The sequence below is a fragment of the Schistocerca cancellata genome, chromosome 4 (assembly GCF_023864275.1).
Source record: "Schistocerca cancellata isolate TAMUIC-IGC-003103 chromosome 4, iqSchCanc2.1, whole genome shotgun sequence".
Classification (NCBI taxonomy): Eukaryota; Metazoa; Arthropoda; class Insecta; order Orthoptera; family Acrididae; genus Schistocerca; species Schistocerca cancellata.
In genome coordinates this window covers 778,994,286-779,022,256 of record NC_064629.1, presented here as the reverse complement: position 1 = coordinate 779,022,256, position 27,971 = coordinate 778,994,286, and the positions used below count along the sequence as shown (strand labels likewise).

Sequence of the window (27,971 nt, the reverse complement as noted above, 5' to 3'; positions counted from 1 at the left end):
CGCTTCAGCTGTGGGGGAATGTGCTGTGTCCCATGTCAAGGGAAGGCAAACACAAAACGGTAGTGGTATATTAACAGTCAGCAGTTCAAACATGTGGTTAATACTGGCACCTCTTAGGGAAATGACAGCAAGGGATGATAAGGAATACCTTGTGCACTCAGTGTGTATGCCTGGGGGCCTCATTCAACATGTTAAAAAGGCAGTTCTGAAAGCCACTGAGAGGAAAGGATGAAATCGGTGGCAGACTATGACACATGTTGGCACAAACTATGCCTGTTGCCTGGTCTATGAGGGCATACTTTGATCATTTCAGAAGACCATCCTTGTTCACACCATTTCAACAAAGCTCAAAATCTGCAGTATTGTGTGCAAAACTGATCATGGCCCCTGGTTCTGAGCTGAGTGGAAGGCTTGAACCAGAGACTTCAACGGTTATCTGACAATCAAACCTGAGACATCCTAGAATTGTGCCACAGGATTGAGAATGGTAGGATCCCCCAGTATTTTTATAGGCACACAAATTGTACTAACTTTTGCCTGTTGATGTTTCTATGTTCTTTTTTAAACTGGGAGTGCGACACATACTGTTAACTCAGAATTTTCCAAATTTTGTTGAAAAGCCATGGCGAGTCTTTTCCATCCTTGATCCACTCGCTACACACGTGCTCCTCCAGAGCTTGATTAGTAACCAGTTTAAACTTTGCATGTAATTCCTCTACGTCCGTCATACTGAACTAAATGATGTCCACTTATTGCGTAAGTAGAATGCTAACAACTCATTATCAATTCTTTCCAGCAAATGACTTCATGAAGAAGGTTAAGAGTGTTTTCAACTATATTAACCACCATAGTTATGATGATATTGTAATCACTAATATCTGTCTTTGTACTGACACTGTCTATATGGACAGGTCTCTCTCTCTCTCTCTCTCTCTCTCTCTCTCTCTCTCTCTCTCTCTCTCTCTCTAAGATAAAGGCCCTGCCTTGGCACTTCTTCATTTCATGGTTTTCTCTAAGTTGGATAAAGTGATTACGATCTTGACCATCCTGCATTTCCTGGACCACTTCACCAAAAGCAGTTAAAAGTGTTCCTCCTCCTGGTACAGCATTACCTAGTACTTATTTGGCTTTGCCAGCGGTGCTGCTCATTGACTCTTACACTAGGATTGTTGAAGTCTAATGATGGACAGCATTCTTAAACTTCTGTCATTATCTTCTCCTGCTCTCCATGTTTTCTTTGGATTTTCTCTAGCAACTTAAAGCACTACAAGGTTTATTTCTTAATGGTTTCCAGCTGAACTTTCATCGAACAACTCATATGCTCCCAATAACAGAGCAGCATTCCTCATTGCACCCCATAATAGGCCATTTTCTAAGCTGGCCATGCAGTTTTGAAATGAATGCTTTTGTAGCTTTATGAATCACACTAGCAATTTGATCTGCTATATACTGGAACCTATCTTCAAACACTGTCCGCTGGCTTTACAGTATCCTGTGCAGCCTGCATCCATTTATGTGGCTTCCTTTCAGGCAGGCTCTTGCAGGTAAGCAAATCCTTATAGGTGAAGTGATCAATATCAGGCAAATCTTACCAATTTATGACTGAACTGTATCTACAAGAGCAGGCAAGAGGAAGAAGAGAGAAATGGCAGATATCAAACCTGTTGCAGTGCTGAGGTGAATCATCTGCTTTGAGGCCTTCTAAAGAGGAGGTATGATGGTGAAGTTATCACAGGCAGTTGCTGACAGCCCATGTCTATAGGGCCAAGGGGATGGCACGTATAAATATCACATTATCATATTCAGTGGAAAACTCTCTCTCTCTCTCTCTCTCTCTCTCTCTCTCTCTCTCTCTCTCTCTCTCGCCTCTCTGAAGGCAGCTGACTGCAATTTAGTGGTATGTGGGACTGGTGATGGAGGAGTAATGCACATCGTTAGTATCATCATCATGGCTTCTGTGCAAATTGTAACCCCTTAGTAAATGTGTGTCAGTACATTTAAAATGTATCTCCTGAAGACACAAGCATACTGTCCCAAGTCTGTTCATATTCCACTGAATTATAAGAACAATTTTATTAGTGGCACTTGCCTTTATCCTTCCATCTTGTTTCCTTTATTTTTCTATCTTGCTGGTGAATGTAAGATGATGCTCAAACACAACTCAGAATTTCTTGGTTTCTAGGTATGCATGTCGAGGTACACTTTAGATCGATCATCATATCATATAGGATGTAATGTTTCCAGTATTTGTTTTCAGGTGATACCTGTATTTGTGGCAGTAACCCCTTGTGTTACTACAGTACTATGTACCTTCGCAACAGTTTTTGTCAAGGCTGAATGACGATGTAACAAACACAAGATTCTTTACAGTTTTCAATGCTTCTGTTACTTCACCACAAGAAATTTATTTCTTTGGTCGCTCTCAGTTCCTGCATATTCCTCTCCTCAGCAAACTATCCTTGCTCCACACACGGTGCTTTGAAGAGCAACTGATACAAAAGGGGGTTGGAAAACCACAGCACTCCCAGCTTGTAGGAACAAATTCACACTTCCAGCAATTTGCTTTGCTTCTATAGGCAATCTTACCGCGTTTGAAGTTTTGAATATCATAGCAATGCAAAGGATTGAGCATACAGAGTCATGCTTTGAAACAGCATGACTTTCACATTTAAGCTGAGGATGGTTTGTGTAAAGGGGGAAAGGGGAGGGGGGGGGGGGGGGGGGGAAGGAGTTAAGATGTGAAACAGTGGCATACGTTTCAACAGTTAGTTAATTAATGTATGTATGTTTACATACATATGAAATCTTTTCATATCTTCAGACACAATTCCCATAAATCAAAAGTTTTAAATTTGAAACTAATATGGCACCACACTTCCACTTCTTGCTATATGAAAACTAAGAATTAAAAATTTACTGTTTACATCTACTGATATTTAAAATATTTAACTATACTTACAACAGACACATTTTTCCCATCAAACAACTTCATTTCTGTAAGAAGCCAGGTTCTTTTCTTCTTGTAAGCATTTTTATCCGTCTTTTTAACCTATAACATAGAAAACTCAACATGTCAGAGATATATATTGATGGTTTAAAGAAAAGAGATAAGTACAAAATTGACTTTTTTAACATTTTAAGAAAGACTGCAGCAAAGAATTATCTATGGCAAGCATTTCATAATCCGTATAAACAATGGAAGGATTAAAGGTAACAACTCAACTTCCAGTTGTGGTGTTGGCATGCGACAAAACAAGGTTGAAATCATCAGTAATCTTTCAAACAATATCTTTCCTCAAAGCTAACAGGTTCACAAAATGAAATGTGTGCATGTGCACACATCTACATTGCTCTGGCACTGCTGCCTGATTTTCTGATTTCATTTTCTCTGTAATATACACTTTTAAAGTCAACAACTTGTACTGGTTGTTCTGGGTAACGTATACTGCACATTACTCATAAAGCAACAAATAAAATGTTAAGTTAAATATATTAATCACTGTCACCCCAAAATAGAATGCCCTCCAACATCGCCAAAGTGTACCCTAATATAATGTACAGCAATTACACTTGAAAAAGTATAGTTTGTAAATGACTGCACTTTTTCTTGTGAAAACCTGTTGAAAATGACTGCATCAATGTAATGTACACCTTTTTGAATTATAGGCACTGACATATTACTTGCATAAAGATCATTCTCAGTCTTGTGTTCACAACAAATGAGCAGCAGTGCAGTCACCATATAATTATGTGCCCTTGCCAGCTGTAGTGTAAGGCATTATGTAGGAGTAAGACATGTGTAAACAACAAATGCATGGTGAAAACAACATATGTCAGAAGATAGCAGATGTTCAGCAAAGTGGTGTCGGAATTCCCAGTTTATCAAAATGGAGTTACACATCAGGTTTGTGAATGAACACCATGTATAGTCCATCTGATGTTCTGTTCGAGTTGGCAAGTTGCCACAAAATATTACCTCATGTGATATTAAAAAATGAAAGAATTAAACTAAGGTAGCTAAAGTGCATGACAGACATTAACAATGGACAAAACCCTGATTGCATAGCTCTGTTCAACATCTGTTTCATGATTTTATTAGAGCTTCCCATTTACAAGGGTAGGTTGTTAAGACTGATGTAAGAAAACAATAAACACAAATGTATTTCAACATATGCACAATATGTTTACACTATGCATGGCATGGTCATTCAAAAGAACTGTTTCAATGTGTTGTTCGTGACTTCTGCCAGTGCAGTGGGTGATGCAAGAGCATGCACATTGCACTGGTGCAAGAGTACTTTACTGCATCTACGTCACTTCTGCTTTAACTCATTATGCAAACAATATATTAATGTTGTGTAAAGACAACCAGTCACAGTTTTACACTTTCCCAAATAATAATACAAGGTGATACCCTCTAAATTCTAGAAGAATCAGTTGCTATCACTTTTCCCACAAACAAAACAGTTTTTGGTTCATCTTCACTTCCAATTACTGTTTTTATTTCAGGTCTGACTCTGGGTGAATTTTGGGATTCATAAATCATCTCCAGTTATATAACATCACCAGAAATCTGATTATGGTTCAACTTTTAAAGTCATGAAAACATTGCTCTACTTATGTTCTTTTTGGCTCCATTCAACCTTTGTCCATCAACAAGGCTTTGACTTCACTTCACACAGTTATGAAACTGTCTTTACTTTCATAGCAATTTTGTACCACAGCTGTTGAATAAAGGCAGATCTTTTAACTCTTCCCTCACATATCTGCCCAGCACATACAGATGTAAGCTATACTGCACAGTGCTTCTGAATTTTATCCATTTGTTCTCCACATCCTCAGCCAAAAATCCTAAAATTTGATGTTGTCTCACATAATCTATAATTTTTTTTCCTGACACTTTTGCTCAGTAAAAATATTTTCCTACCTTTCTTAACATTTTTTTGTAATACAACTAGTCATTTTTGCTGTGTCTTATGGTGACTAATTGGTCCAAAAGGTTCAGGTCTGTTACTACATGGTCTAAGATGTTGCTCTCATGAATCAGTTCTCTAATATTAACAATAATAGTGCAATCTGGAAAACTGAAAAAATTCCCACAGATTGGAAGACAGCAATCATACATCCTCTGTACAAAAAAAGGAAGTAAAACAGACCCCAACAACTATCGTGGAATCTCTTTATTGTCAATAACATACAAAATTCTGTCTAAAGCCCTACTAAACCGAGCATAACCTCAGCTGGATTAAAAACTAGGCGAATACCAAGGTGGATTCAGAAAAGGTCGATCATGCGTACAACAAATCCTTAACTTGAAAAACTCAATGAAATATTTGCATAGTACTTCAAAGAAAAGTTATGTCATCATGTTTGTCGACTTTAAAAAAGCATATGACAGTATAGACCGAGAATCCCTTTTTGAAGTATTAACAGAATTTGGACTAGATCAAAAGACAACAAACATCATAAAATAAATGCTCACGGAGACCAAATCCAAAGTAAAATTTATGGGAGAATTGAGCACAGAATTTGAAATAGACACAGGAGTATGACAAGGGGACGTACTGTCCCCAGTGCTCTTCAATTGTGCTCTTGAAAAAGTTGTTAGAGAATGGAGAAAAGCAGGTGCACCAGCACACAGACTAGGACCAAGACGTACGGGGATACAATTAGACTGTTTAGCATTTGCTGATGACATGGCACTGATCGCACAAGACATTACCGGTGCACAGAAACAGCTAGAATTATTGCAAAAGCAGGCAGCAAAAATAGGATTACAAATTTCATTTGAAAAAAACAAAATTTATGACTGACATCAAAGATGCACCTTCTGATCTCAAAATTGGTAATAACTACATCTCTTGAGTAAAAGAATTTAAATATTTAGGTGAATGGATTGCAGAAAATTGTAATGAAAAGAAATCTGTCAGATCAAGAGTCCAGAAAATGGAGACGGCGTTTCAATTAACAAAAAACATTTACAACAAAAAGAGTCTCTTGTGCAACTGCAAAGTACGACACTACACAACAGTAATTAAACCCGAAGCTCTCTACACATCTGAGACACTAAATCTTCAACACAGAACACTAAAAGAGGAAAAGAACGTAAAATAATGAGGAAAATCCTAGGACCAAGATGACGTGCATTATTCAAACCCAATGCAGAAATATATAAAAATATCTCCAAAATAACAGACATAATGCGCATGAGAAGAATCCAATTCACGGGGCATTTAGAAAGAATGGACTCAAACAGGTTAACGCACAAAATCCATACATTTTTAAAGAACAAAACTACAAGACCAAACTGGTACAAACAGACGGAAAAAGACCTGAGAGAATTAGGGTCTCCAAATCTACATGATAGAAATGAAATCAGAAAAATCACAAACATACTGGGTTCTGAGATAGAAGATAGAAAAACTAACCGACATACGTGGTCACCGCAACGAAAGCTAGCCCATTCGTTGTTTATAAAGGAATACTGGGCAAAAAGGAAGGCCAACAAATGTTGATTACGCATGGTCCTAAGTGATCCATCCGTGAAGAAGAAGAAGAAAGTGCAAGTATCTCAACTCGACACCACTTCAGCAACTTGTGTGTTCCTAACCTGCCCCCAGTTATCCTACCGCGTGAAGAGACCTACAGTGTAACATAGAATTCAAACTACACGTTGTTCCTGGCAAATCTTCACATCACTGAGAGGTGAAATCTAGGTTTAAGACAGACTGAAAAATTTGCTATTCAACCAGGATTTGACATCTCGGTTTCCACTTGACCACCAGGCCCAACAGAGAATTCTCTAAGTGTTCAAAGTAATTTTCAGAAAAAATGTTCAAGACGCTCTCTCACAAATCCCTGTCTCTGGTAGCACTTCACTGCATAACACTCCCATTCTATAGTTCCCCTTACTGCAGTTAACATGATCAGGAAATTTACTTGTAATATTCTCCTAGTTTTATCTTATGTATTCTGCATTCCTGACATAAGTGGTCTATAAAAAGCATCCAGTAATCATGTTTAATGAAAAGGATAGTTGCTACCACCATATAGCAGAGATACTGAGTCATAGAATGACACACAAAAAAAGACTGTTGGAAAGCTAGCTTTCAGCCAGCAAGGCCTTTGTCAAAAAAAACACACACACACACACACACACACACACACACACACACACACACACACACACACACACACGTCTCTGGCTCCAGCTGCCAGAGACTGTGGTCTTGTGTGGGTGAGTTATGTTTGTGAGGGTGCGTGTGGGTGTGTGTGTGTTTTTTTTTTTTTTTTAACAAAGGCCTTGCTGGCCGAAAGACAACTTTACGATAGTCTTTTTGCTGTGCCTTTCTGCGACTCAGCATCTCTGCTATATGGTGAGTAGCAACTATCCTTTCATTATATTGTTACATTCCATTCTTGATTTTCCATTGCTCAATTATCCTGTTTGTCCTGCCTTTGACGATTAGCTTCACCCACACTATTTCAGATTAAGTATCCATAATAAGCACAATAGTTATGATTAGAGTTCTTTACAGTATTAAAAAATGGTATTACAACAGGCTCCTAACCTACCCTTATGATATACGAAGGGTGTTTGAAAAGTCCGTCCAAAAATAAAAACTACTTAAGTGTTTTGGGTACACCTTTTTTATTTTTCAACATAGTCTCCTTTTAGACTTATACACTTCGTCCAACACTGTTCTAATTTATTGATCCCTTCCAAATAATAGGAATTGTCCAAGTCTGCAAAATAGCTATTAGTTGCTGCAATCTCCTCCTCATTTGAATAAAATCTTTGTCCTGCCAGCCATCTCTTCAAATTGGGGAACAAATAGTAGTCTGAGAAGGCCAAGTCTGGAGAATAGGGGGGATGTGAAATGAGTTGGAATCCTATTTCCATTGATTTTGTGACCACAACTGCTGAGGTGTGTGTTGGTGCAATGTCGTGCTGGGAAACGACTTTTTGCGGTCCAATTGCCAGTGTTTTTCTTTGAGCTCGGTTTTCAAACAGTCCAATAACAATGAATAATATACACCTATAATATTTTTACCCTTTTCCAGATAGTCGATGAGAATTATCCCTTGTGAATCACAAAAGACAGTCGGCATAACCTTTCCAGCTGAAGGAATGGTCTTCGCCTTTTTTGGCGCAGATTCTCTCCTAGTAACCCGTCATTTAGATTGTTCTTTCGTCTCAGGAGTACAGTAATGTATCCATGTTTCATCCACAGTGACAAAATGACACTTAAAGTCCTGCAAATTCTTTCTGAACAGCTGCAAACCATCCTAGTAACACTTCACACGATTCCGTTGTCAGTCAAGCGTGAGAAATCAGGAAACCCACCTTGCAAATAGCTTTCACATGTCCAAATGTTTATGCAAAATATTATGTACCCATTCATTCAAGATGCCCTCAGCACTAGAAATCTCACGCACCTTAACTCTTCTGTCATCCATCACCATATTATGGATTTTATCAGTGATTTCTGGAGTTGTAACCTCCACAGGGCATCCAGAATATTCAGCATCACTTGTGCCCATATGGCACCTCAGAAAATTTTGAAACCACTTATAAAGTGTTCTAATCTAAGGTGCAGAGCCACCGTAATGTTTATCAAGCTTCTCTTTAGTCTTCCGAGGCATTTTGCCTTTCATAGAGTAATGTTTAATCACCACACAAAATTCTTTTTCATCCATTTTATGACAATCACTCGACTTCCTTGATTACGAATGCCAAACACAAAGAAATAGACCAATATGGCTGAAACTTGGTGTCAGTTCTTTCCAAAGATGCTACTAACTAAACATGACCTTGATACATGCCAATAGTGCCATCTCTCGGACTTTGCACTTTTCAAATGCCCCTCGTACATTCTTACCTGAATTTTACTGCAATTCATTTCCTTTCAGTCACCTTACTGTTACTAATACTCAATGGGCATTTTTACCCTTAATAAGCGAGACTAATCCTGAGACCTTACTGTGAATGTCCTGTAGTTTACTAATACCACATAAATGTTTTGTCTTTCAGATCTGCAGGGACAAAAGTTTGCCTTTGAGAGTACATGACTGATTTTTCTTCGATTAAGGTAGGGAATTCGTCAACCCTATGGATGGATTCCTCCAAACTTTATAGTTATCTCTAAGGTAAGATGAATAAAGTGAGGAGTGATAGCATGAGAAATTCTGCCTGCAATGTCCTTTAATCTGTAACGAATCCCTTCCTAAATCGGTAATTATTTTCACAATTAGTATTCCATTATATAAGAAACAAAATAACTTATGTATGGCTCATGTTTGCTATATCGAAAGAACGGCATAATGAAGGTGGCACTTGGTTCAGCTCTCTCTCTCTCTCTCTCTCTCTCTCTCTCTCTCTCTCTCTCTCTCTCTCTCTCTCTCGCCATTTCTGAAAGAAGTGAATGCTTCAGTCAAGACTCTTTAGTGTTGCTGCTTGAACCAATACTCTTCATCCCACTAAATTATTCTATGAATATACTACATATATTACAACACAAGTGGAAAAGAAGAGGCATCAGAAGGTGCAGTGGTTACGATAATGTGTGTGCCTATTGCTGGCATGTTAATACTCTTTTTGCTGGGAAAGTTATGGCCTTAGTTACTTCACAGATAACAGACATGAGTCTTACTTATTATCTTCCTCTTCAATATTTCTTACCTGGTGAATGGCCACAGAAAATGGCTTTTCTTTCGAGACTGTAATGCATAAAAGGTGTATTTTCTTCTTCTTCATTGGTTTACTGACATGAACTACAGCCACAAGCTGTTCATCACTTGGCTGAAATAATTCCCTCTGCAATATTCTTCTCACTGATGACATGATGTAACCCTTAAAAATTAAAAAAAGTAAAGCAGTAATTCAAAATAACACTTTCATTGATAAAAAAACCCATAAACACAAAAAATACACAGTCAAGTTAATTATTAACACCAGTCTGTCGACTGTTAAGTGATAACACCCAAATTTTCAGTCAATGATTGGTTCAGTTGGGCCAGAGGACCCAGTCTATTCTGTGTAAACAGAGCGCACACTATTATGTTGGCACCATCAGCTTGCACAGTGCCTTGTGACCAAATTGTGTTCATGGATTTGTGGGGTGTGCACCACACTTGAACCATACCATCAGGTCTTACCAAATGTAATTGGCACTCATCTGACGAGGACACGGTTTCCCTGTCATCTAGGGTCCAACCAATATGGTCACGAGCAAAAAAGAGGCACTGCAGGCGATGATATGCTGTTAGCAAAGGCACTTGCATCATTCGTCTGCTGCCGTAGCCCATTAACACCAAATTTCGTCACATTGTCCCAATGGATACATTCATTGTACATCCCACACTGATTTCTGTGGTTATTTCATGCAGAGTTCCTTGTCTGTTATCACTGACAACTCTATGCAAACACCACTGCTATCTATTGTTAAGTGAAGGCCACCAGCCACTGCGTTGACCATGGTGAGAAGTAACACCTAAAATTTTACATTATTTTATACATTGAAATCCCTGTGCCACAGTGATATACCATACTGCTAGAGCAGCCAAAACAAAATAACACAGCCCATTGATAAACTAGAGTACTTGTTTTTGGTTGCAGTGTGAATGTTATAGCTGTTAGGCCAATCTATATGATTTCTTTAGCAGTGCAGATTGACATGACACAGCTGCAACATTTCATTTGTTGCCAAAAACAAATTGCCGCATGATACTGCACTTTATCAATACAATGTGCCATATTGTGTTGTCTCCTCTAGCAGCAAGCTAACAGACAAATACAAATTATGTAACTTTTTTTTTAAAGGTGACTGTTAAAATCGCAACAATACTTTGGGGGGGCGGGGGGGAAGGGAAAAAAAAGATTCACTACTAGATACAAAGGCTGGACAGAAAAATAAACATATTCCCGACCTCCTGCTACATTTATATCTACTTTTGTACACCACATGCATAGAGTACCTGGCAATATTACATACACACATCAAAAAAAGTTTTGCATCACCCCAGTTCCCAGAACTCCTGAAGATAGACGTTGACTGTGGATATTGTATCACAGACAGTGTCCCTTTGACTGTTCAGAGATATCACTAAACCTGCCCAAAGATGTAAACAACCATGCATGAGCAGCACCTATTAGACGGACGGGGTCCGAGAGCCAATCACTTCCAGTCATTCCACCAGGAAAGAGGTACATGGATTGTGTTGTCTGTAGTTCAAACATGCCTAGACGGTCAATACTGCAGTTCAATCGCATCCGCATTGTTACTTTGTGACAGGAACGGCTCTCAACAAGGGAAGTGTTCAGGCGTCTCGGAGTGAACCAAAGCGACGTTGTTTGGAAATGGAGGAGATACAGACAGAGAGGAACTGTCGATGACATGCCTCGCTTAGGCTGCCCAAGGGCCACTACTGCAGTGGATGAATGCTACTGACAGATTATGGCTCAGAGGAACCTCGACACCAACACCACCATGTTGGATTACGCTTTTCGTGCAGCCACAGGACGTCGTGTTATGACTCGAACTGTGTGCAATAGGCTGCATGATGCGCAATTTCACTCCTGACATCCATGGTGAGGTCCATCTTTGCAACCACGACACCATGCAGTGCAGTACAGATGGGCCCAACAACCTGCCGAATGAATCACTCAGGATTGGCAACACATTCTCTTCATTGATGAGTGTCGCATATGCCTTCAACCAGACAATCGTCGGAGATGTGTTTGGAGGCAACCCAGTCAGGCTGAATGCCTTAGATACACTGTCCAGCGAGTGCAGCAAGTGGAGGTTCCCTGCTGTTTTGGGGTGGCATTATGTGGGGGCCAACGTACATCGCTGGTGGTCATGGAAGGCACCGTAACGGATGTAACGTGAATGTCATCCTCTGACCGACAGTAATACCATATCGAAAGCATATTGGCAAGGCATTTGTCTTCATGGGCGACAATTCGCACCCCCATTGTGCACATCTTGTGAATGACTTCCTTCAGGATAACAACATCACTCAACTAGAGTGGCCAGCATGTTCTCCAGACATGAACCCATCAAACATGCCTGGGATAGATTGAAAAGGGCTGTTTATGGCTGACATGACCCACCAACCACTCTGAGGGATCTACATCGAATCGCTGTTGAGTAGTGGGACAATCTGGGCCAAAAGTGTCTTGATGAACTCGTGAATAGTATGCCATGACGAATACAGGCATGCATCAATGCAACAGGACGTGCTACTGGGTATAAGAGGTACCGGTGTGTACAGCAATCTGGACCACCATCTCTGAAGGTCTCACTGTAAGGTGGTACAACATGCAATGTATGGTTTTCATGATCAATAAAAAGGGCAGAAATGATGTTTATGTTGATCTCTGTTCCCATTTTCTGTACACGTTCAGGAACTCTTGGAACCGTGGTGATGCAAAATTTTTTTTGATGTGTGTATAATGCTAAACTAATTAGTATCTGGGGTCTATAAATCACATATTGTTGTCCTGAATTGTGTGGTGGATATACAAATCATTATTACCCTTTCATCATTATACAGATTTGAAAATAGTACCTTACAATCATGGCAGGTAATTAGACATTTCCCCGTCAGTTACTGGACCTACTGTCTGTCACCTTCATTTATTCATAAACATTCCTTAGCAAATCTCTATGGAATGGTAGGAGGCAGTAATAAGCTGTCAATAATTTTGCTATTCATTCTGCTTTCGGAAAAACGATTGTGTACAGCTGCACGTGTCATTAACATTCAGTTTGTCATTGTGACCCTGGCATAGTGAGTATATGCTCTTTGAATCCTCGGTTATGATGATTTATTTGAGTGTTAAAGATACAGCTACATCTACAGTCCAAAATCCACCTTGTGGTGTGTGGTGGGGGGTATTTTGTGTAACACTGCATTGTATTTTCAAAAGATGTATGCAGGAAAAAGCAGTATATTCTGCAGATCAGTCTGATGAATTTTCTTGGTAATACCCATAACTCTCAATCTCCTCCAGACATATGAAATTTGCTGCCACTTAAATAAACCATATTTACACTATATTGCATAAACACTGTAGAAAGGACTCAATAGATGCGTGGAAAGATGGTTTGGAGCACCCAACATTTAGGTTATTAGCACATGTATGGAAGTCAAAGGTGTATATTTTATTAAAGTGGGCTACAATGGAATGTCTTAGAATATGAAATACTGTAATATTGTAGGTTGATGTACAACTACATCATTCTCCAGAAGTCACCATATGGTAAATTATCTATCTGTTTATTTATTTATTCATCGTTCACCTAATGCAACGTTTACGAAGTACACTCCTGGAAATGGAAAAAAGAACACATTGACACCGGTGTGTCAGACCCACCATACTTGCTCCGGACACTGCGAGAGGGCTGTACAAGCAATGATCACACGCACGGCACAGCGGACACACCAGGAACCGCGGTGTTGGCCGTCGAATGGCGCTAGCTGCGCAGCATTTGTGCACCGCCGCCGTCAGTGTCAGCCAGTTTGCCGTGGCATATGGAGCTCCATCACAGTCTTTAACACTGGTAGCATGCCGCGACAGCGTGGACGTGAACCGTATGTGCAGTTGACGGACTTTGAGCGAGGGCGTATAGTGGGCATGCGGGAGGCCGGGTGGACGTACCGCCGAATTGCTCAACACGTGGGGCGTGAGGTCTCCACAGTACATCGATGTTGTCGCCAGTGGTCGGCGGAAGGTGCACGTGCCCGTCGACCTGGGACCGGACCGCAGCGACGCACGGATGCACGCCAAGACCGTAGGATCCTACGCAGTGCCGTAGGGGACCGCACCGCCACTTCCCAGCAAATTAGGGACACTGTTGCTCCTGGGGTATCGGCAAGGACCATTCGCAACCGTCTCCATGAAGCTGGGCTACGGTCCCGCACACCGTTAGGCCGTCTTCTGCTCACGCCCCAACATCGTGCAGCCCGCCTCCAGTGGTGTCGCGACAGGCGTGAATGGAGGGACGAATGGAGACGTGTCGTCTTCAGCGATGAGAGTCACTTCTGCCTTGGTGCCAATGATGGTCGTATGCGTGTTTGGCGCCGTGCAGGTGAGCGCCACAATCAGGACTGCATACGACCGAGGCACACAGGGCCAACACCCGGCATCATGGTGTGGGGAGCGATCTCCTACACTGGCCGTACACCACTGGTGATCGTCGAGGGTACACTGAATAGTGCACGGTACTTCCAAACCGTCATCGAACCCATCGTTCTACCATTCCTAGACCGGCAAGGGAACTTGCTGTTCCAACAGGACAATGCACGTCCGCATGTATCCCGTGCCACCCAACGTGCTCTAGAAGGTGTAAGTCAACTACCCTGGCCAGCAAGATCTCCGGATCTGTCCCCCATTGAGCATGTTTGGGACTGGATGAAGCGTCGTCTCACGCGGTCTGCACGTCCAGCACGAACGCTGGTCCAACTGAGGCGCCAGGTGGAAATGGCATGGCAAGCCGTTCCCCAGGGCTACATCCAGCATCTCTACGATCTTCTCCATGGGAGAATAGCAGCCTGCATTGCTGCGAAAGGTGGATATACACTGTACTAGTGCCGACATTGTGCATGCTCTGTTGCCTGTGTCTATGTGCCTGTGGTTCTGTCAGTGTGACCATGTGATGTATCTGACCCCAGGAATGTGTCAATAAAGTTTCCCCTTCCTGGGACAATGAATTCACGGTGTTCTTATTTCAATTTCCAGGAGTGTATATGCTCTTTAATACTAACCTATCAAATTCAATTTCGATCACTGTTTCCATAGTTCTGTCTCCTGCTCTCCTTTGACAGTTGGAGTCTGTGACTTTCCACAGTTCTTTATCCTAACAGCCGGGTGGTATGCCAAGTGGTCTTCGTCTGTCTCAGGAACTCCACTTCAGTACTGTCATTGTCCATCATCTATCATTTATTTGTGTGATATATGATGGTGTTCCCATTTTAAAGTCTTTACTCTGTCCACTATGTTCTGAATTCCTGTTTTTGTTTGTATGTCTTCACTTCTTTTTTATGTTTCTTAGGGAAGCATAGGAGTCACCTTTCCTTACTCTCTGAACTTTTTCTAGTTTATTTAAAACTTATTTAAAATCTAAGTTTCACTGCTATATATTACACTACTGGCCATTAAAATTGCTACACCAAGAAGAAATGCAGATGATAAACGGGTATTCATTGGACAAATACATTATACTACAACTGACATGTGATTACATTTTCACGCAGTTTGGGTGGATAGATCCTGAGAAATCAGTACCCAGAACAACCATCTCTGGCCGTAATAACGGCTTTGATATGCCTGGGCATTCAGTCAAACTGAGCTCGGATGGCATGTACAGGTACAGCTGCCCATGCAGCTTCAACACGATACCACAGTTCATCAAGAGTAGTGACTGGCGTATTGTGATGAGCCAGTTGCTCGGCCACCATGGACCAGACGTTTTCAATTGGTGAGAGATCTGGAGAGTGTGCTGGCCAGGGCAGCAGTCCAACATTTTCTGTATCCAGAAAGGCCTGTACAGGACCTGCAACATGCGGTCATGCATTATCCTGCTGAAATGTAGGGTTTCGCAGGGATCGAATGAAGGGTAGGTCCATGGGTCGTAACACATCTGAAATGTAATGTCCATTGTTCAAAGTGCCGTCAATGCGAACAAGAGGTGACAGAGACGTGTAACCAATGGCACCCCATACCATCACACCGGGTGATACGCCAGTATGGCAATGACGAATACATGCTTCCAATGTGCGTTCACTGCGATGTCGCCAAATACGGATGCAACCATCATGATGCTGTAAACAGAATCTGGATTCATCCAAAAGAAATGACGTTTTGCCATTCGTGCTCCCAGGTTTGTCGTTGAGTACACCATCGCAGGCGCTCCTCTCTGTGATGCAGTGTCAAGGGTAACCGCAGCCATGGTCTCTGAGCCGATAGTCCATGCTGTTGCATACGTCGTCGAACTGTTCGTGCAGATGGTTGTTGTCTTGCAAACATCCCCATCTGTTGACTCAGGGATCGAGACATGGCTGCATGAGCCATTACAGCCATGCAGATAAGATGCCTGTCATCTTGACTGCTTGTGATAAGAGGCCATTGGGATCCAGCACGGTGTTCCGTATTACCCTCCTGAACCCACCAATTCCATATCCTCATAACAGTCATTGGATCTTGACCAACGCGAGCAGCAATGTCGCGATACGATAAACTGGAATCGCGATAGGTTACAATCTGACCTTTATCAAAGTCAGAAACGTGATGGTACGCATTTCTCCTCCTTACACGAGGCATCACAACAACGTTTCACCAGGCAACGCCGGTCAACTGCTGTTTGTGTATGAGAAATCAGTTGGAAACTTTCCTCATGTCAGCACGTTGTAGGTGTTGCCACCGGCGCCAACCTTGTGTGACTGCTCTGAAAAGCTAATCATTTGCATATCACAGCATCTTCTTCCTGTCGGTTAAATTTCGCGTCTGTAGCACATCATCTTCGTGGTGCAGCAATTTTAATGGCCAGTGGTGTAGTATGTGAAGAACAGACTGTTCAAAGTCCACATTCTTTAATGTTTGTTGGCATAATAGATATAAAAATGGTTGCGTTTCTGCCATAAGCCCTCCAGCCTAGCATAGTTTGGCAAAAATTTCAAATTTTAATTCTCCTTGCATATGAATTAAGTGTCCCAAATAAATATATTTGTTAATATTTTTAGACAGTTGTTCAGTACTCTTTTGGTTTGCAATTAATTGCCGAATTAGATTGAAACATGATACATCACATTTAAGAATCTGTGTGAATTTTTTCTTAGCCTACGGGAAGTTATTTAATCTATCGTTTAACTTCACTATCACAGTAGGTGTCTGCCTGCATATTGTACTAACGTTGAACTTCTGAAGTCTTTATAGGGATTGCGTTGTTTTATTAGGTTTTGTACCATTGTTTGAAAAAAAAAGAAAAAAGAAAAAGATGTTGATAACAACAGAGAAGATTAATTAATTAATTAAATGCATTGTAAAACAGTTGTCAAAATACAAATTTTATAAAGACAATGGAAATTTCTGGATGGGGCAATATGTAAAATAAGGGAAATTCAGCCACTCACCTATCATGGATCGATACATGGAGCACACAAACATGTAACAGGAAACAGCACTCACTCTAACATTCGAGCAATAGCTCTTTTTCTAACACAGAACACTCATTGCAACTCCACATACACCCAAATGCACACTCCTGTGGTCACAGTCACAGCTGCATGACTATAGGAGTTTGTGTTTGGGTGTCTGTGCAGTTGCAGGTGTGCATGTGTAAATGAGTGTTCTGTGCTAGAAAAAGTGCTATTGCTCGAAAGCTAGAGTGGTTACTATTTCCTGTTAAGTGTTTCTGTGCTCCTAGCATCAATCCACTATAAAAAAATCCTCAAAAACTAAACACTATATACCACTCTTTTTTCTTTTTTTTGTTCAATTGAGATAATGATGCCTGTGTGACCTGCTTCTATGTGAAAAATATCAATTATTTTCAGTTTCAGTGAAATATGTGTTACATTTTTGTATTTATTGAACAGAGTAACCGTATGATTTTGATCAGTGAAGGAATTTTAATAAATTCATTTCAGAATTTTGTCTTTACATTTCATATTATGTCTCAATGCTAGTTTAACTGGCAAAAAAATAAACTGATGGTTCTTGAATGACAAACTTTTGGTGGGTTCTTTGATAATTCTGTATATCAATATGGGCAGGCTTGGAAAACATCTTACCTTCACAGTCTCAGATGTTATTGAACGTAGCATATGTTAAAATGAAGGCCTAAGTAAGGAACACATACTTTTTTGTTTTCTCCAAAAAAATTTCTGCTCTGAGATACAGCCATCCAAGGTGGGCACTATGCATACCATTCTGAAGATGCAAATTTTGGAATTCTTTTTTTAAATGCTATATCTTTGGAACAGTTCTAGATATTTTATTGTTTTTTTTTATTTGAAATGATTTATGATTACAAAGAAATCCTCCGTTTGGGCTTATCTGTCAAAGTTGTTTCACTAAAGCATTCTGAACTTTTTTTTATAATTTATGGATTTTTTTCTTTCAAAAATGCCAATCCATAAAATTTTGATTTTTTTCTGTTGATTAGTACCACAAATCTCCTGAAAAGGAGAGCTTCCACTTTTAGGCTGAACAGGTTTTATAAAAAATTGAAATTTTTGCCATACATAAAACTTGTTTCAGTACCACATTATCACATAACAGGCTCAAAAATCTAAACCGAGCCTTATTCATATAATTTTAGTTTTGAAAGATGAGTAAGAGGCTCATTTTTCAAGCATTTTAAATGGTTCCAAAACATATATGAAAGGTCATAAGACTTAAAGGTTTTAATTTATAGAACTTCTGTGTACTCTGTTTTGTACTGGAATTAGCCAGTCAATGAACTAAAAATGTGTGCCACTGCTTCAGTATCTTCCTTCGATATAGAGTAATGTCTTCCTATTAAACCAATAGGACTTACAATCTTCAAAACATTGTGAACAGGAAGTGAGCAATGATGGTGTCGTTGCTGTCCTTCAGCTGGAAACCTATATCCAGCAGATGGTCCATGTGGTAGCATAGAGTTCACTACAATTTTGTTTAACTCATAACTGGTGTCTATAATCTCTGCAATCCACCAGTCACAGACATACACACACTCCACAAACATCCCCCTGTCAGGTTTTGAATCTGAATATTACCCTGCTGTTTCTCAGGTGTTCACCAAATGAACGAATTTTCTTCTTTCTTGCTCTTTAAAATGTGTGCAATATTAGTTTGCCCATCACTTTGAGTCCAAAAATGTGTCTTCCGAATCCCTTTCACAGGAGTAGTTTGTTTGGACCATTCTTCTTTTTTTCTGCTCATGGAATTCTTTGATTTTCTCTTTGGACAAAAGAATGAGGGGTATGGATGTGTAAGACTTTACGACGTGAAATCCTTAGCATTCTGAATCGCAGCTGTATTTGGTCTGGACAGAATATGTTTTGTAGCATGATGCTTCAGCAGGCCTACACCATCACAAGGTCCCTTTCTGTGACCAGAAGCACTGTATACCCAGTCAACTGGCACAAGTGACTTACTCAATTCAAACAGCTGGCAACAATTTTTAAAATGACTAGGAGCACCATCAGAAATAATAATGATCTTATCTGCACCTGTTTGCAGTTGAAGAATTTTGCGCATTGATAGCAAAGCATGTGCTGAGTCATGTCCTGTGTCATTACTTATAACTGGAACACTTGGTCTTTTTTTGAAAATATGTCACTCCTGTAAAAATTGAAACCTGGTCATTACTCCAGTGATACCCTTGCACTTTTAGTGGGAGAATTACAGACCAGTTCTCAGCAAACTCGCAGTGAAGCACTAAAACATAGTTCTTCAGCCTGTACATGCCCATTCACTTCTGCAATGTGTTGTTGTTGCAATTTCTTCAGGTGCTGGTGTGCTACTGCTTTCACTGACCAGTTACCAAGTTCATCAGTGAAACTGTTAAATGCAACAGTTTTCTTAATTTGTTTATTTTCCTCCCATGTCGCTTATGTAATTTCTACATAGTTATCTGCTGCGTCTTCCAGGCCAAGTATCTGTAAAGACAGTACTCCCTTTCCAGGGCAGTCACCACATTCTTGAAACAAACAAGTCTCTCGCTTTATGTCACAGACTACTAATGACTTCACAAGCCCAACCACGGTGTCATATGTCATGTGCTCCAGTAAGTTCTTCAAAGTTACCACACAAAGTTCAAAATTCGCGCAGTACACACATAAACAGACATCTCTAGGTGGGGTGTGGAACTACCCACGTAGGTCGTAGTGCATAAAATTTTGATCTTCCAATATGTAAAGTTGTATAGTTGCTCTTATAAATTGCAAAAGTTTCTTTAATACTGTGAGTCATGTACTTTTTCACTTTCACAACATTTTTTTGATCTTCAACTGTTTCAGTTATAGTGTCTTTTTTGTTGGCACTCTGGTGAGAACAGTCCCACTTATCTTCCAGATAAAATGACTGCATTATTTGAACTTGAGCTGCTTCTATAGGGTGACCATAATAGGGATCTGTTCTTCCTAAGACTCCTTTTACAGGCCTCACATTTCTTGATTCATCAATCACATACTTTGATACTGATGGAATGTGATTCAAAATTGTTTTCTTTGAAAATGTCTCTGGAATAATAGTTAAAACTTGCACCTTTTCACTGTAGGATGCACAATAATCAACAGCTGAATTGATATATGTGAAAAATGCCGGGCAAGAGGTGCAACAGTGTTTCGGTTCATTTTCTTCTGAAGATGGAATTTCTACTTTGAAGAGTGTGTTCACTTTTGCTGTAGTGTATTCATCCATAGCTTTATTAATTTCTCTGTGCTTTCTTGATCCATAGAGCTTATGATTTGACTTCAGTGACCATGGTTTCTTAACAGGAGTAACACCTACCTCTGTAGTCGACTGATTCAGGGTATTTAATTCTTCCTCTATTGATGCAAAATCTGCATCATCTGCACCACAGGAGGCTTCACCTTGTTCAGATACTATCATTGTTGTTATTCTGTCAAAACATTTAGATCACAAAAAGTCGTTACTGAAATATCTTCACTTTGAAACAGAGTCTTCAAATGAGAACACTTATTCCCAACCTGAACAAAGTCTGTTTTTTTATTTGTCTTATATATCACTCTTTTATTGATATGCAAATAGTCAGTACACTTCACTCTCCTGTTACCCCAGTCACACGACATTTCAAACAGTCCTTTTCACAAAACACATTACTATGTCAACTGACAAATTCCTCACAAAAATGCAGGACTCACTGGATGGGCTCAGATTTCTTGGAAGCCTCTTCAGTAAACAAATTAGCATTGAACAACTACAAATATAGAAACCTGCAATGAACAACCATGACAAAGAAACTACAACAGAGTGTAAGAAATATCTGCAACAATGAAAGTGAAAAGAAATAACTACGACAAAGAAAATGATAAGAAATAACTGCAACAAAGACAACAGAAATAAACATTGTAACAAAGAAATTAGTAAGAAACAACATCAGTGAGGAGAGAGATTACCCTTGAAAGTTAAAAAAAATGATTTTTTAAAATCAAACCTGTCCACCTTAAAAGTGGAAGCTCTCCTTTACAGAGAATATATTACTACATGGTACTAATCAACAGGAAAGAAACTAACTCTCTGGGTTGGAATTTTTGAAAAAAAAAAAAAAATTCTGTAATTATAAAAAAAATTCTGTAATTATAAAAAAATTTCTGTAATTATAAAAAAAATTCAAAAGGCGCAGTAAAAGAACTTTGACAGATATGTCCAAACGGAGGATACCATTGTAATCATAAAGCAATTATCTTTCAATTATAAAAAAACTAACAAAATATCTAGATAAAAAAAAAACATGTTTCTGACTTACTCCTGAATTTTAACATATGCTAAATTCAGTAACATCCAGGATTATGAAGGTAACCCCTCTGCCTGAAGTGATATGGATTATGCCAGATATAATTTTTGTCTCAAATTTTATTAATTTTGTGCTGTTTTTGGAATAGGAGGGAGGTGGTGGAGACTGCTCTACCCCACACTGAATACCACGGGAGATGGTGCAGAGTAGAGGGAATGCACTTCAAGTTGGCAATATATTTCTTGCTTGAGCAGTGCATCTGTAAAGACAAAGACTGATAGAAGGGAATGAAAAATGCTTGACTGTTTCAAATAATTAACACTCATCCCCTATGGTAAGTCTCCCCTGAGCCATGGTAAATATTCATAATGTAGCAACATATGACATTTTGTGTTTACGTCAATTTATAAGGCAACTTCAGCTTTAATTAAGAGTATTAACTTCTGTAACTGCCTTGTGAATGTCCTTCCTCCATCCCATGAACTTGCAAGCACAACCAAAATTGATATTTGAATCACCACCGCTCAGCATCCCACTTCTTAATTCCATTCAGATATTTTGTTTTTCACAGAAATAACACACAGTCTCCATTACCGATGGTTCAGTCACAGGAAACTACTGAAATATATACACAACTTTAAACTACTGAAATGCTGTTTAGTTATACAGTTTCTAGTATCACACAATTAAAAGTTAAATGTGTCTGGTAATTGTATTACTAGATAGCACAGGATGGTGCAGATAAAAGTGGCTTGTGTAACTATCAAGGAAATGCAGTGAAATTACAGAAACAAAGAGCTCAAATGGACTTATCATTTATTTACAATGAAAAATACATTTACAGACAATGCTGAAAGTGACCCCCTGTGAAATCAATTCACAGCTGTGCACATCTAAATATATTCAGATACACCAGGAGTAAAGGTTGGATACCGATGGTGGCAACTCCATGGCTTATCAGTTCCTGTATTGTTTGTGGATTTGTTTCATAGACCTTGCCCTTCAAGTGTCTCCACAGAAAAAAAAAATCACATGTTGTTAGATGTGGTGAACATAGTAGCCATAAATGTTTGCTGACAGTGTGTTCCTCAGTGAAGACACCATGGATTTGTTTCAGGGGCACCTTAGATGTGTGGCAATTGTCCCATCTTGCTGGAAGAAGCTGTACTGTCTTAGATGTTCCATGAGTTGTGCACAAAATGTACCACAAATTTTCATATATCTAACTGTGTTGAGTGTAGTGCCAAAAATAACAGTCCAGTGATTCATGTCCCTGTTACACCACACCAAACACCAATTTTTTTCATCATGGAGTGGTTGCCGACACAGAATGTTAGGGTTTTCCATTGTCCTGTATCTCGTGTTCTGAATTTACATGACCTGAAATGAAACCGTGCTTCATCACTCATGGTGTAATGGAAAGAGTTTAACAAACCGTCGCTGATGTTTTTCAAAAATTGTGTGTCGTAATCTACATGTTTCTGACTGCCATTCTCCCATAACTACTGCACAACCGTCACACAATATGGCATGATTTGGGCTCTGAATAATTCTTTGGTGAATGTCTGCAATAACTTTTGGTGTGCAAACTGAAGGACTTGTTTGTTGTTTTACATTTTGCACAGATCAGTAGGTTCACCAATTTTTATACAGACTCTGTAATCCTCTACCTGGATACAGGACCCCAAAAATTTTGCAAGTTTCCTTAATCAAACCTGTTTTCACATACGCTTCCACAATTTCAATTCTTTTTCTATCGAAAAAGTAACAATCGATCATTGAATAAAACTGTGCACTGTTGTAGTTGTTTACTTTATTTCAGAAGTTGAAATACTGCATTCGCATTTGAAGGGAAAGTACAAGTATACGATCAAATCATTCTCATTTCAGATACTCAAACTTATTCATATACACAGGTTCTTAGTAACTAGAATGTCTTGTTCTAGTATTGGGGATACATGAAGTGTATGTGGAGCCAAAGTTCACAAGATAAAATGCTAATTAAATGTATGATTAATTAGAATGGATTTCACTGTTTCATTAATTCATCAACTAGCATCACAATACAATAGTATTTGTGTCAAATGATACATAAATTCTCCCCTCCTTTTTCTTCTCCCAACCTCACTTTGGTCGTTCAATAACATTGCCCATACGCGGTGATCAAAAAGTTTATGCATCAGGGCACTGCTACAGTGCATATGCAATGTAAAGTTATTGAAAAGGCTGTGTATGTAAGGATAATAGATCATTTTATATCACACAATTTGCTATCGGCTTTAGAAGTTGTTTAACAACTGAATTTTCTTTTCTCTGTGAGGTACTTGATGGGTTAAACAAAAGGTTCTGAATGCTAGCCATATGTTTTGATTTAACTAAGGCGTTTGATTGTGTTGATAACAAAATATTGCTCCAGACGGTGGACCATTATGGAATACAGGGAGTAGGTCACAATTAGTTCACCTCTTACTTTAGAAACAGACAGCAAAAGTCATTATTCACAGTGTTGAGAATGGCTGTGATGTGGGGTCTGAGTGGGGTATGGCCAAGTAGGGGGGTGCCAGAGATCAGTGGTTGGGCCAGTTCTGTTCCTTATTTATATAAATGATATGCGCTCTAATACTACAAGTAGATATAAAATATTTCTGTTTGCTGATGACACTAGCTTGGTAGTAAAGAACGTTATGTGCAACACTGGCTCGGTTTCAAATAGTGCAGTTCATGACATAATTTCATGGCATGCCGAAGATAAACTAATGCTAAATAACAGTAAGACTCAGTTTTTTACAGTTTCTAACACACAATTCAACAAAACCTGATGTTTTAATTTCACAGAATGGGCATATGATTAGTAAAACTGAACAGTTCAAATTTCTAGGTGTTCCGATAGACAGTAAATTGTCATGGAAAGCCCACCTTCAGTATCTTGTTCAAAGACTTAATGCTGCCATTTTTACTATTCGAACGGTATCTGAAGTGAGTTATCGTTCAACATGAAAATTAGTCTATTTTGCTTATTTTCCATTAGCTTATGTTGTATGGTATTATATTTTGGGGTAACTCTTCCCATTCTAAAAGGATATTATTGGATCAGAAACGGGTGATTCGGACAATAAGAGGTATAAGTTCACAAACCTCTTGTTGACCTTTGCTCACAAGTCTGGGTATTTTGATATTGGCCTCTCAGTATATATATTTTTTATGATATGGTCCTACTCAAGTCTGGATTTATCGTTAAGTAGGAATGGGAGTGGGAGTGGGAGGGATAGGCCAAGTTCCGGGGGATTGAGCAATACAGGCTCCAACAAAGATAGCGAGTGGTGCACCTCAGAATTAGCAACCCTGAACCCAAATATGAACCCAATGTACAGGGTACAAGATCACGGTTGGGTGCGGAACATCAAAACCAATGTCAGCCCTGCAATGATCATAAATACAGACATTTCTTGTTTTCCAAACCTTAAGTCGGAAGAATGTATATAAGGGACTATACCAACTATTAAATGCACAAAATTAATTTACCTTTTAAATATTAACAGACATAAAGGACTACAACAAGATAATCATTGAAGCAACAAGTAGCATATATATAAAAATCAACCAAGTCACAAGCACAGAGTACAACTGCTAGTGGCTGTAAAACATTTGGTAATGACAGTATTTTCAACTGTACGCTCATTGAACACTCAATGGCACTCTGTCGAAAGGCTCCTCTTGTTGCTTGCCATTAAACAAATCATCATTCAATGGTGCATGTTAACAACAACAGGAAAATTTGGGGAACACTACAAGAAAGCCATAACACAAATCCGCCAGACGTGAACTTGCAGATTAAGTTGACAATATACCATTTAACGGTTAACACACACCCACATGTGACCACAGGCAGATTGAAACTGTCCAACGGTGAGCGTCGCTCTGCCAGGAGGCAATCACGGCAGTACAACCTAGCGGGCAGTAAAATGAATAGCGAAACGCGACCGTCCACGCAGGCCAGCTGCCACCAATTGCTCGTACACTAGTACGAGCCTCTCTCTTCGAAAGCCGCCAGCGATCGCACGCTAAGCACAGTGACCCCCTCTGGTGATGCACCGGAGGACAGAGAGCACGGCTCAACCTCCTCCTCCTCCACAGATGAAGTGCAAGGGGGAACATCAAAGGAGGGCAGCATGACAGCTTAGGCTTTAATCTGACTAACATGCACCCGAATGGACCTATCGTTAGCAAGGTTTTTAACCAGGAAGTTGACCAGACCCAGTCACTTGCGGACCTGGCATGGGCCAAAATAACGGGGGGCTAACTTAAAACACTAGGTGCTCCCCTGGCCACATGGGTGTTTAAGTTATATACAAAAACTTGATCCTCTTCCTTTATTTGGACTGAGACCCTACCACGGTTATAGTGCTGATCTTGCCGGAGGTATGCTCGTTTAATACTGCGCCTAACATTCTCCCAATTGTGCTTAATTTCATCCGGGTCCAAATTTGCTGGTAAGAGGTCTTTGATATTCCACAGATTGGCTAGGGAAGAATTAATTGGATAAGGAAGCACGAGCGAGGCGGGGGTCACGCCAGAAGCCTCATGCTGAGCAGTGTTAAAAAGCAATGACAAATCCCACTTGTACTGTGCGTTGGCATAGTAAATAATTAAGGCTGCCTTTAGATTCCAGTTAACATCCTCAGCAAACGAAGGCTGGGGATGGTAAGGTGTGGTGGTAACATAATTGATGGCATTATTAAAGCAGAACCTGTGAAACACTTTTGAAATAAAGCCGGGTGCATTGTCGCTAACCAGGGTCTTAGGGGGGCCCAAAGAGTGTGAAAACTTCAGTAAGATGGTTAATGGTGGTGCGCGTCATAATCTCCCTGCTAGGGAGGAGCAACACGAAGTGGCTAAAGGCACCCACAATGACCAAAATACAGCGGTTCCCTTTCTTGGTCCTGGGTAAGGGTCCCCATGTAATCAATGAAGACCTTATCCATGAGGGTAAACTCTCGGTCAGATTGCAATAATCCCTGATGAGTGTTATTTCCTGGTTTCCTGATTTTACAGGCCTCACATTGCCTAACTAATTGACAGACATCCTTATTCACTGCGGGCCAGGTGACATGCCGACACATTTTGGTGACTGTTTTGGCCACACCTAAATGTCCGCCTAGGAGTGTAGTATGAAAATACTTAAAGGTGGGCTGAACGAGGCTCTGTGGCAAGCAAATCCTATCCTGCAAATCAAACATGCGACTCAGCGCATCGGCGACCTGGTTTTTGGCCCCTTTAACATGGTGAACCTTAAAAGGAAAGGTCGATATGCGTACCGCCCACCTGGTTTTTCTTGGCCTGGTTAATATTCAGCTTAATGCTTGGTTATCCGTCTCGAGGTTGAACTCCCTATGCTCGAGACAGAATTTAAACTTCTCAAGGGCAAACAAAACAGCGAGAGCTTCACACTCGTACACGGAGTACTTCAATTTGACCTTGGACTGACACCTAGATATGAAGGCAACAGGGCGTCTATCCCCTTCAATTTTCTGCAGGCGGCTGACAGCAATGACGGTGCTTGACGCGTCAGTCTGGACAATGAATCGGTGATTGAAGTCAGGGATGGCAATTTTCAGGGCATCAAAGGTGGCTTGTTGGCTCTCTCCCCAAATAAAGCTCACCCCTTTCTTGCGCAAGTTGTTAAGTGGTGCAGTCAGTTGAGTGAAATTCGGCTCACACTTCCTGAAATAATTGGCCATCCCGATGAAACTTGTGATGCCCTTCTTACTGGTGGGTGGGGGAAAATTTCTAAGACTGGTGGTTCACTCCTGATCGATGCGGATTCTGTCATGAGAAACCAAATACCCGAAAAAGGAAGTTTGTTCTTTGGCCAAGGTGATCTTGGATAGTTTAACCATCAGACCAGCACCCTGCAATCTCTCCACAACAGGTTCCAAATGATTTAAATGTTTGTCAAAGGTCTTACTGTAAATGACTATGCCATCCAAATAATTATAAAGGAATTTAAACTTGATATCAAATGGTTCAAATGGCTCTGAGCACTATGGGACTCAACTACTGTGGTCATAAGTCCCCTAGAACTTAGAACTACGTAAACCTAACTAACCTAAGGACATCACACACATCCATGCCCGAGGCAGGATTCGAACCTGCGACCGTAGCGGTCGTGCGGTTCCAGACTGTAGCGCCTTTAACCGCTCGGCCACTCTGGCCGGCCAAACTTGATATCACCAAATACACTGTACAACAGGCGAGATAGAACAGCAGTTCCAGTCAACAATCCTAACGGGATTCGGTTAAATTCAAAACGATTCCAGTTGGTACAAAATGCAGTAGCCCTTTTGGATTCTTCCACCAACGGAATCTGATGGTATGCCCGGTTCAAGTCAAGGCTGGTAAAATACTTAGTGCCAGCAAATCAGGTGAAGCAGTTATGAAGGTCAGGAAGGGGAACGGACTCCAGAACCACCTTCTGGTTAAGTTGCCAGTAGTCAACAACAG

At 40.1% G+C, this 27,971-nt stretch overlaps 1 protein-coding gene across 2 annotated transcripts in view; it reads right to left on the bottom strand.

Moving 5' to 3' along the window:
• Positions 1–27,971, bottom strand: part of LOC126184627 (exocyst complex component 1) — a 254,800-nt gene that overhangs the window by 187,074 nt on the left and 39,755 nt on the right. For both annotated transcript variants that reach the window (XM_049927094.1, XM_049927095.1), the window contains 2 exons: positions 9,683–9,853; positions 2,960–3,049 (listed from right to left, as the gene is read on the bottom strand). In XM_049927094.1, coding sequence (XP_049783051.1) covers positions 2,960–3,049; positions 9,683–9,844 — 252 coding nt within the window. In that variant the 5' untranslated portion in view covers positions 9,845–9,853. The remainder of the gene's footprint in view (positions 1–2,959; positions 3,050–9,682; positions 9,854–27,971) is intronic.